The sequence below is a fragment of the Euprymna scolopes genome, chromosome 29 (assembly GCF_053919585.1).
Source record: "Euprymna scolopes isolate OS-2025 chromosome 29, ASM5391958v1, whole genome shotgun sequence".
Taxonomy (NCBI): Eukaryota; Metazoa; Mollusca; class Cephalopoda; order Sepiida; family Sepiolidae; genus Euprymna; species Euprymna scolopes.
Window position 1 is genome coordinate 66,330,099 of NC_136510.1, and position 11,488 is coordinate 66,341,586.

An 11,488-nucleotide genomic window follows, 5' to 3' on the forward strand; every position below is an offset into this window, starting at 1 on the left:
CATGGCGAACAAGAGACTTTAAAAACAAGATACAAAGTATTGTTTGGAAAGAACTGTTAATAAATGACTTATTTCAACTAGAAAAAGGGAGCTGAATTTCTTTCCAATGTTGTTCCTTTGCATGCAATGTGTGGATTCATGCTAAAATGTAACAACAACATCAAAGAAGATTAACAACCATGATTCAGTAGAGTAAGGTGTGTAGAACAAAGAGCAACTAGTAATAGGAGATGTGTCGTCTGGTCCTGAAGGTCACTTCGTATGTGGTAGAAGCAGTAGATGAGACGGAGAGCTACGAGTAAGAGGGTTTGTGCTAAGCGATTACCAGTAAACTGCTAACTGATTTTGACGAGTCCAAGGTAGCTTTTTATGACAAAAGGAACATGCCTCTCACCACTCCTCCAAGTCTATATTTATTGTCTTTTTTTGCACTCAGGTTAGATTATTCTGCCTGATGCTGACGCCACCAACTTAAGTAAATTTCCTCTATATTCTCCTCCTACCCCCCTCACAATATAAAGGTAAAGTTATCGTCTACTTCTCAAGCATTTAGCTAAGCATCTTCTGGCTGTTTACGTAAATGGCGGGAAGATGCTGAACAAAAAGTCGGTTTTGTTTGGTTCAGCAGATTGAGTTATACAATTACCAAAAATAGCTTAGTTGGTCCGATTTTTCATATGAGACTTGAAATTTAAGAAAAAATGAAATACTTTGGTGAAAGTCCAGAATTCAACCAAATTAAAACAATTTAAACCAGCTGAAGTGGTCGCAGGCACTTGGCAAACAAAAATCAAACATTACCTGTAATGTTGCTTTCAGTGTCAATTGAAAGTGTCCAAAAAATGTCCCACGTCTTATTGATACTCTGCATTTGCATTTACAGCATCTCCAACAGACCTTGCCGTTTTGAAAAGATGAACGTCTCAATAGACACAGCATGTCCACAAGAACACAACTTGTTGCTGGCAACAAGATGTTTTTCCTGTGCATACTGTAATAAGACATTTTCCATAAAATTTTGCAAAAAGTCCATTCTTGGAGTGGGCATTTTCTTATAGTTGGGATTCTTTCAAGCGAGACGATGTGGATGAAATAGATAAGATAGATGAGAGAGGGTGTAGAAGGAAGTTCAAGAAAATTCCTTTCCTAACCCTTTTTTTCAGACGGGAATAAACACCGGTCGCGTAAGAGAGTAGCAATATTTTTCTCTGTGATAGTCACAAAGTAGGTATTCAATTTAGTAGAACATTATAATTGAAAACTGATCCCTGACTATAAAAGTCATAAAAAATATATTTTTTCAAAAATTCTTTTTTTTTTTTATCTGAAAGCTACGTTTGTAATAATCAACATGAAAAAAAAGTGTCAATTGTGGAATTTAGAGATTGGGATCAATTTTCTAAATGTCCGCCTTTTTTTTTTTTTTTGTAACTAAGAAAATCAAATCATATGAGTAAACAAAAAAGGGGATGTATTGCACAGTCGACCGGTGCGTGGGGCTGTGGTACTCCAGCATTCCCAAGTTATTTCTATTCAATATTATGGATAAAATTAAAAATAATATGTCTCTTTTTTTTTATTATTTTAGTTTTTCTTTCTATGTACATTATAAAATCATTAAGTTTAATGTCGGTAACTCAAATTCATATAAAAATAAAAATAAAAAAACGTGTTTGGAGCTGCAAAAATTCACAGTTACACTTCTAAGTGAAATTTTCTTGTGTACATGCGCGCTTTAGATAGCTGATAAAAATCGTGAAGGAGCTATGCTTTCGCGCAGCTCCGTGTCTCAGACGCTAGTGATATTCAGTGTTTGTTTTTACTGTGTATCTGTGCTTATTATAACTTTTTTTTTTTATTTAAAAAAAGGAGGCTTATTTACAATTTTTTTTAATTAAAATGTTTGTATAATGTGTTCTTGCAAATAAAATCTTGAGCTTTTTTTTTTAATACGCACACTTTTAACGTTGCAAAATATGTACTATGCAAAACCCTTTTTTTTTTAATTAAAAGTATTTGGGGATTTAGCAGTAAAGCCAACATGCAGCTAAGGGTAAAAATCAAAAACACAATAAATAAATGTTACCATAAAAATAAAAGTTGCTTTTCTACCTGACTTTTTGTTTGCTTGTTTTTTAATTAGTTTTAAATCCTATTTATTTTGTAGCAACCAAACTTTACAGAATAAAAAAATGTTTACATTTTGTTTTCTATAAGAAAACAAGTGAAGAAAGAATTTCTTTTGAAAATACATTTTATTTAGAAATCTTTTCAACTTATATATATATATATATAATTAACATTTATTCGCCTCCTACAAAGACAATGTTAGAAGTTTTACACTTTGGAAAAAGGGTTTTTATTTATAAAAATTTTTTTTTTTTTTAATTAAAATATGTTTGTAAGTAAAAAATTGTTTTTATAATTATACATTTTTAAACTTCACATTGAATTTGTTAGCAGATGGGGCAGATAAGACACATTAAAAAATTAAGTAAATAGAAATCCTTCTAGACTAAGACAATTTTATTTGGGGGGGAGAAGCTACATTAAAATACGATCTTTTATAATGCTTGTATATAAATATCTAATACATGACACCCTATTTTTTTATAATAAATCTTTAAAGTCAACCTTATGTCGAACTTTGTAAATAAAACTTATTAAATAAAATGCTCTTTTCAAATAGTAAACCCCTAAATTTACCCTCGTGGGGAAGTCACTAAATTTCAAAGTTTTTTCGTTTTTATAAAAAAAAAAACTTATTAAAAAATTGTAAATAAAATGTTTTTTTGTTTGTTTGCTTACAGAAAAAAAGCAAACTTTTATTTAATCTGTAAAGTTTAAAAGGAATAGATGTATATATTATTTTTATTATTCTGTAAAAGTGTACACAATTTAAAAGAATATTTTTAATAAAACAATTTTGCGCATTATCCTTTTCTGATTGTTTATTTGTATTATGTTATGAATTTTAGTATTTATTTATTATTTGTTTATTTGAATATTTGTTTTCCTTTAACACAATATCGAAACAATAGGTAAAACTTTTTGAAGCAGTACCCCCACTAATCTTAGCCATGAGCCACCACTGGTCTCACGTAGCCATTTTGAAAAAAAATAAATAAATAAATAAGGGCAGATAATTCCACAATAATTCAAATTTGCTAACGATTTCACATTAATCGCTTAAAATCATTTATTTAAAAAAAAAAAATAAAATTTTATTGGTCAGTGTTGTAGTAAAAGTAAACATTAAATGCTTACTTTAACTACAACAGAACACCGACCAATAAAATTTGTTTTTTTTAGAGGTTTTCAGTGTCGCTGACAACAAATCTAATATTTAAACCCATCGCAAATTTACCGTTTGCATGGTATCAACCCCTGGACCTCGCACTATTTTGCGCCATATCACTATAATCGTTAATGCTATGTGTGAGCAGTTCTTATTGAAATGTGCACACGCATAGTCACATGACCTTTCACAAGGGGCATGAATACATGGGGGACATTTTCAATGACAAAATATTTTTCATAAAATAAAAAAAATAGTTTTCATCTCATTTATTAGTAATTAGATGAAATACTTTTCATAAAATAAAAAAAATAGTTTTCACCTCATTTAATAGTAATGTTGTCAGTAAGTTTTCATAAGCGGTTTTACAAAAACATTTTTATGTTTCGTTCTTTTTTTTTTTTTTGAGAGGGAGTATTCAATTGTAGAACTTGTACAGTTTTTAGTAGGTGCTTCTGCAGTTGATTAACCATTTTTCCGTAAGTAACTTGCTGACATACACCGAGCAGAAGAACCATTTAATTTTTCACAACGCACCAACACCTGCCCACCGTTGCTCCCTCAAATGTAAACAATTTTTATGAAAAATTAAACAATTCTTCTGCTTTATGTATGTCGGCGCATTACTTATAGAAAAAAATTGTTAATCAAACTGCAGAAGCACCTGTTAAAAATTATTTGTTAAATTATACAAGTTCTATAATTGAATATCCTGCCTCAAAAAAAAAAAAAAAAAACGAAAAACATAAAACTGTTTTTGTAAACCGCTCGTGAAAACTTAATTTTTTAGATCAATTAAAAAGCATCAAAAACTACATAACACAGAAAAATGAACCACATTTTGTTGTTTTTGAGAAAATGTTGTACGAAATTCTGCAGAAATAAGCAGGCTCCTCATTGGTCAGTTTGACTGCCCACGATTTTGTTTGAACCTATCAGATTGATTGTTCTTACTAACTGCCGAGGGTATCCTTGGCACTAAATTTATCTGTTCAGGCCGCCAGTTTTCACACAGACAACAGGTCAAAATGAATGTATGAAAACTCACTCGAGGCTTGTAGCCTCAAAACCCCTTTGTCTCATTGAAACGCCCTAATGTGGAGCAAAATATTATCATTTTCAAACAACAATGTCCTTATGTTGGGCAAAATATTATATTCATCGCACACTGTTGTGCTCTGTGAATTGATTGACTTTCATCATTATGAGTAATGTCTCTCAGAGACAAAATTAAGGTCTACATTTTGACCTGTCCTTTCTCCACCATTCAGAGGGTTATGCACAGTGAACTTCATGATGACTACTAGATTCTCAGCATTCATCCTTGGAAAGCATCGCTTAACTTATTGACCTGTTGCAGCTATTTTTCAAACAGCATGGAGTATTGTATCCTGCATTACGCAAAGATAAACCATAAACTACTACCCTTTTCAGGTGTTACCAGCCCTGCTCGGCAGATAGCTAAAGATGACACATCTTTTGCAATTTGGATCTTTTTACTTTAATAAAATTTAGGTTGAAGATTAAAGGTGAGCCTGTTGTGATTCCTGCTTGTTTTATTTCATTTTGCCAAGGGCAAAACCGAGGTGAAAGAATATCTCACAATGTCCGCTAAAAATTCCTCCACGATAAGACAAGTCAAAAGCATCACGTAAGAATAGTGTAAACGAAGGTGCTGAGATGGCATAAAATATTGCAAGGGTTCAGGGGTTAATACCATGCAAACGGTAAATTTGCAACAGGTTTGAATTTCAGATTCGTTGTCAGTGACCCCAAAAACCATTAAAAAAAAAAATTATTGGTCGGTGTTCTGTTGTAATAAAGTAAACAATTACCAAAATAATTTTCTTTAAATAAAATTTACGTCGGATCTGTACGAGAGAGTGGCCACTGGCCACCCCCTTAAAGATTTTTCCACCGATTATCATAGACTTAAGTATCATATTAGCAGAGAAAAATTTTGAAAAAAAAATTTAACGACTTTAAAGAAGAGGGTTCACTTTCTCATAACGTTCTAATCACGTGACACGCCGGTAAAGAAATGGACAGTAAGTCAGGTGGCAATGATATAGAACGTTATAACGAGAAAGTAAACCCCCTTCTTAAAAGTCATTTCATTTTTTTTTTTTTTTTTTTTTCAAAATTTTTTCTGCTAATATAATACTTAAGTCTGTAATTTATGATAATCGTCGCAAACAAAGGATTAAAAAAAAAATGTAAAACACGTATTTTTCCGTGGGCACTCTCGTACAGGTTCGATAAATTTGCGTGATTTTCTGGTTAAGAACCAATATTTTGCCGTAAAGTTTTACTCTTCTGGCTATCAAATTGATTTTTTTTTTTAATTCTCTGTATTCGTTTTTCGGAAATTTAAGGAATTCTCGATCGTTTCAAGATAAAATAATAGAATATTCAATTTATTCTATTAATACAATTTCAGCTATATCAGTTTCTGTGTTTATTTTAAAGGTGATTATTATTTTGGCCGGGTCCCTTTTTTCGGTATTATTATACAAACACCGTGACAGGGTTAGGATTAGGGTTAGGTTTAGGGTTAGGGTTTAGGGTTAGGTTTAGGGTTAGGGTTAGGGTTAGGTTTAGGGTTAGGGTTAGGGGTTAGGGTTAGGGGTAGGGGTAGGGTTAATTCGCTGTCACGGTGTTTGTATAGTTTTACCCTTTTTTCTTTTGTTTTTGTTTTTTTAATAGCGACTTCATAGGCATTTAAAAGCTAAACACGTTAAAACGAGTTCAAGCTAAAAGAAATCGAAGTTATTGTCATTATTAAATTAAGTAAATTTATATCAAATAGGAATAGGAAATTTATATTAATATAAACTTAAACTTACAACTTCTGGAGTTAAACGTTCGCGCCAGGAAGACATGATTGTCGTTTGTTCTCAGTTAAAATTTCTTAACGGTGTAGCGGGGGAAAATTCCCTCTTAATTTTAATTCCGATTTTAGACACATTATTTTGACGGGCAACCAGTATTAGACCTTAATATGTCATAGTATTAAATTAGTATTACTACTATGACCCTTTAATAATACGAGCCGATTTCTGCATAAGTACAGAAAGAGGAAAAGATTAAAAAATAAAAGTTTAAATATTACCATTACTTTATTGTCTGTGTGTTTTTTAAACACACAAACAATAAAGTAATGCTAATTGTGGCCTGGTGAAGTAACTCAAAACCTACCTTAAAACACTTGTTTTCTAGAGGTTTTAGACTGAAAACGAATGTCGCATTTAAAATTAAGGCCGGCAACTAGTTTTCATAATACTGAAAAGATACTTTTCTGCATGTTTCATGTAGTAATATAACGTGGCGGCCATATTTGTTCATATTTGTAAAATTTTACCTGGTTTCCACCTTAAAATTTTCTTTTAATATGACAACTTTTCTTTTGGTTTTCGGGTATGCTGAAAACGAATATCGCATTTAAATTTTCCTCAAAAAAGTAGTTTTCCTGATATTAAGTGATGCAATTCTTTGTGTTATAAGCGGTGGCTATTGTTGCACGTATAATACCTGGAAAATTACTTATTTGCATAAAATTTAAATGCAATATTTTATGTTATAAGTGGTAGCAAATAGCGATGTTATATACTACATAAAAGGATATAGTGCAATAATTCTTGTAAAACTGTTTCAAGACAAAGAAACACACAACAAACTTAACAAAAAAAATATACATTTATTAATGCTAAAATAATAAAACAGAACAAAGAAAAATCTGTTAATGGCGAATCGTTTGCAGCATAAGATTTGTAACAATGGTGATGGTGTAACCTAAAATTCACTAACCCCATTTATGGGAGAATGTCAAATCAAAATATTGAAAATAATGGCGTAAATGAGGCTGGAACATCTTGCGATAGTCTCACGTCCGGTAGGTGTCCCATTGGTCAACAGGGTGGGTTCTGTCATTATCATACAACTGTTCGAAATTCTGAGGATGTGGCTGGATATAGGGGGTGTGAGAATTGCCAGAGAGGGTCCCAAGACACAAAGGGGGTTGGAACAGGAAATGTCAAAAAACCATGGACGGATGAGGAAAGGAGAGCACTGTGGGAATGCTTTGTAAGAAGTGGAAGTACCAAATCTAGTGGATATATCCGAAAAGTGAAGGAAGAATGGGAATCGAGAAGAGGAGGAGCTAGAAGCATCGCGAGTTTGGTATCCTAGTTAAAACAAATTAAAAATAACCTACTTTCAGTGATTGCAAGAGAAGAGATTGAACGGATGGTTAAGAATGAAATGAATAACGAAAGTAAAATTGATGAAACTAGCTCTGATAAAAGAACTAAGAGAGTAGAAGTGCAGAAGGGAAATGTAAGCGATGATGAGAGGCGGGCAACTGAGAAGGAATGGAATCCTATGGTTAGGGGAAGCGATGAGAAGGAGTTTGAAGGATCTAAGGCAGATGAGATCATTGACTCTGAGACAATGGAAGGAGCAGATGTATGGAAAAGTAGTGATGAAGTTCGAACTTTGACTTTTGTAGAAAAAGAAGTACTTCAGAAGTTAAGAGAGGTTCTTCTTAGAAACGAGTTTACTATAGATATTCCAAGTATGAAGAGTAGTGATAGGGGGAAGGTGAAAAGCGAGGTAAAAATAGTTTAAGGAGTAATTCACAACATCATAAGAAAGAACATATCGATTACGGAACTCAACAGGCTTCTGTATGCAGTGTCATATGTTATTGTGAATCGTCTTGAAAAATAGAGAACTGAAGGATAGAAAGCCATACTGGCAGAGGCAGTTTGAAGAAAGTATTAAACAGTGGCAGAAAGACATTGGTAGAATCGAAGAAATAAGAAAAGGAGTTAAACTAGGACAGAAGGACGAGCTTGAAAAGAGGTATAGATTGCTGGAAAAGGGAACGATGTTGAACGAGAAGATCCACACTGGTGGTATGAAAATTCGGAACTTTGTTGGAGAAAATTTGTGTTTCGGGATAACAACCTTTTCTGGAACAATCAGTCTCAGCTTTATAAAGAATTAAATGGTAGTAAACAGGCAGGAAATAACAACACTCCAAATGCAAAAGATGCCAGAAAGTTCTGGAATGAAATTTAGTCTGTCGAAAGGTTATATACTAAGAAGGCTAGCTGGTTGGGAGAGGTTAGAGAAAGGCTATCAGGATTGCAGCGGATGAAGAACGTTGAGATAACCATCGATGACATTAAGGCTGGCATACGAAGGATGACAAACTGGAAGGCACCTGGTCCAGATGGAGTGATGGGCTTCTGGTTTAAACAGTTTCAATGCCTTTATCCACCTATAGCTGCTGCCCTGCAAAGGGTCGTAGAGTCGGGAGATGTCCCTGATTGGCTTGTGAAGGGAAGAACAACACTGATTAGGAAAGATCCTGCAAAGGGAACAGATGCCAATAATTATAGACCAGTTACATGTCTGCCATTGATGTGGAAATTGTTGACTGGAATCTTTGTGGAGAAAATTTATGAACATCTTGAGAGTAATGGTGTTTTTCCTGACGAACAGAAGGGGTGTTGGAAAGGCTCGAGGGGTACTAAAGAACAATTACTGATTGATAAAGCATTAATGCAGAATGCAAAGAAGAAGAAGATGAATCTGAGGGTAGCATAGATCGATTACAGAAAGGCTTATGACATGGTTCCTCATTCATGGATACATGAAACACTATTGATGATGAAAGTTGCTGAGAATGTGGTAAGGCTTTTGGTGACAAGTATGGCTCAATGGAAAACGGTGCTGACAGCAAACAGAGAGGTGATGGGCAGATTGGCATTAAACTTGTATATTCCAAGGAGATTCATTATCGCCACTTCTTTGTGTAATGATAATGATGCCATTGCGCATCCTTTTGAAGAGAGAAAAACTGGGGTATAACTTTGGATTTGGTGACAGACGCCTCAACAATCTACTGTTTATGGATGATTTAAAAATATTCAGTAGAAATGAAAAGCAAATGGAGAGATTGGTAGAACTTGTGGGGACATACTCAGAAGACATCGGGATGGAGTTTGGGATTAGTAAATGCGCGGTGCTTGTGATGAAAAGAGGAGTAAAGGTTCATTTGAATGGAATCGTGCTACCAAATGGAGAAATCATGAAAGAAATAGAAGATACAGGGTATAAGTATTTAGGAGTGTTGAAGGGTGCAGGCATCATGAACAGAGAAATGAAGGAGAAAGTCAGGAAGGAGTATCTTAGAAGAGTGAAACTAATTGCAAAGTTGAAACTGTATGGAGGAAATCTAATGAAAGCAGTGAATGCATGGGCAGTCAGTGTTTTGAGATACAGTGCGGAAATTTTAGAATGGTCTGACAAGGATTTGCATGCCATGGATATCAAAACAAGAAAAGTTTTAGCAATGTTTGATATATTTCACATTCGAAGTAGCGTAGCAAGGCTGTATCAAAAGAGGAAAGACAGTGGGAGAGGATTGAAAAGTGTAAAAGATTGTGTGAGAACCAAGGAGATGTCGTTGAAGGAGCATGTGGTTAGAAGTGAGGAGTGGATGATTGAGGTTGTGGCTAATGAAGTGGAGGTATATGAGACCAATGCTGATTATGTGAAACGTATGGATAGAGAAAGGGCAGAGGAACTGGCTAGGAAGAAAATGCACGGAAGGTTCTTCCAAGATATAGCAGAAGCGACTGATGAAAGATCATGGCAATGGCTTAGAGCTCGGTATCTGGCTAACAGTACTGAAGCTTTTGTATGTGCAGCACAAGAGCAGGCATTAGGAACACGATTGTTCAAAAAGTGGTTCTAGGAGAGGAAATTGCTGCAGAATTCCTCAGAGTCAATTGCGCACCATGCAGCAGGGTGTAGTGGACTGGCCTAGAGAGAGTACTGCAAAAAACACGATCACATGGGACTCCGGATATATTGGGAGGTGTGTAAGAAGGTTTGGGTGAAATGTGCTGAAAATGGTTTGAGAAGGTGCCTGATGAAGTGAGAACAAGTGAGGATGGCAAGGTAGAGGTATGGTGGGACAAAAGTGTCATAACGACCAAGCAATTGGAACATAATCATCTGGATTTGGTCATCATTGACAAAGTCTCAAAAAACTGGCAGATTGTAGACTTTTCAGTACCCTGGGACAGGAATGTGAGAGAGAAGGAGAATGAAAAGTGTAGCAATTATGCTCCATTGGCCTTGGAGATAAGGCGTATACATGGGGTTAAAACACAAATAATCCCAGTCGTAGTTGGTACACTAGGAGTAGTATCGAGTTGTCTGGAAGGACAATTGAAAAAACATCAACTCAACTCCCCAATGTTTTAGGCGGCCTTCAGACCTCTGCCATTGTAGGTACCACCAACATCCTTAGGAAAACCCTTGATCTTTGAAGCTCCTAGTTTGAAGCCAGGATTGAAGGAAATCCTCTGGAAATGAATTCCATCCCTTTCCAGAGAGATGTTGATAAACGAAATCAGAATTATTTATTTATTTTTTTATGAATGTCAGGAAAAGCGAAATTCTTTGCGATGGTCCCTGTGATACAAGATTTCTCTGGGGAACAATCCGAGTGATCCAAACATACAGTTCAATGTGTAACAGTTACAAAGAGCGAGGGTATAGAGATGAGCTCTTGCTGGACATCTTGAATGGCCTTTTCAGCAACAGGATTATGGTTGACGTTTTTAGGGTTACCGATCTCTATTGAGATATAGTTCATATCATTTTTAAGAGATTTGAAGCTGGTGGCAGAGTTTGTTCTTATGACAGCAGGTGGATTAATGATGGATCTGATGGGCAAACGAGCCTCTCGCAATGTGTCCTTTTGCTCAGTTAGAATAAGGAGTGCAACAGTATAAGAGCTAACATACTCCCGTAACACAAAAATCAGTTGTCTATTTCTCTTGATGATATCAGCAGCAAACCTAAGCCCAGGGGTATTCGGTGAGTCTTCACTGAGGAACAGCTACGAGTGGGAAGCTGCTCAATGAAGTGCACTGATGACATGAGGATACAATTTCATTCACGGCTTCAACGTCCAAAGCATAGAAATATCAGCTCACTTCCTGTTGCATCTGGTATTTGATAGGGTGTCCCAGGGTGCAGTGCTGTCAGTAAGGCATGTAGGGCTTGTTGCAGGACAATAATTGCAAGGCATGTGTGGGAGAAGGGGATCCTTTCAACAAACAACTACAAGGCCATCCTGGGCTAATGTAGTGGTCTGAAGATATTTTT

General features: G+C 35.1%; 1 protein-coding gene across 2 annotated transcripts in view; it reads right to left on the bottom strand.

Moving 5' to 3' along the window:
- Positions 1-6,275, bottom strand: part of LOC145252678 (nuclear pore complex protein Nup85-like) — a 108,134-nt gene extending 101,859 nt beyond the window's left edge. The window contains exons 1-2 of one of the 2 annotated variants that reach the window (XM_080112496.1): positions 6,145-6,191; positions 802-991 (exon numbers count right to left, since the gene is read on the bottom strand). In XM_080112496.1, coding sequence (XP_079968622.1) covers positions 802-990 — 189 coding nt within the window. In that variant the 5' untranslated portion in view covers position 991; positions 6,145-6,191. Of the gene's footprint in view, positions 1-801; positions 992-6,144 lie in introns of both variants that reach the window. The other variant, XM_080112497.1, reaches the window with a different exon arrangement.
- Positions 6,276-11,488: the final 5,213 nt, after the last annotated feature.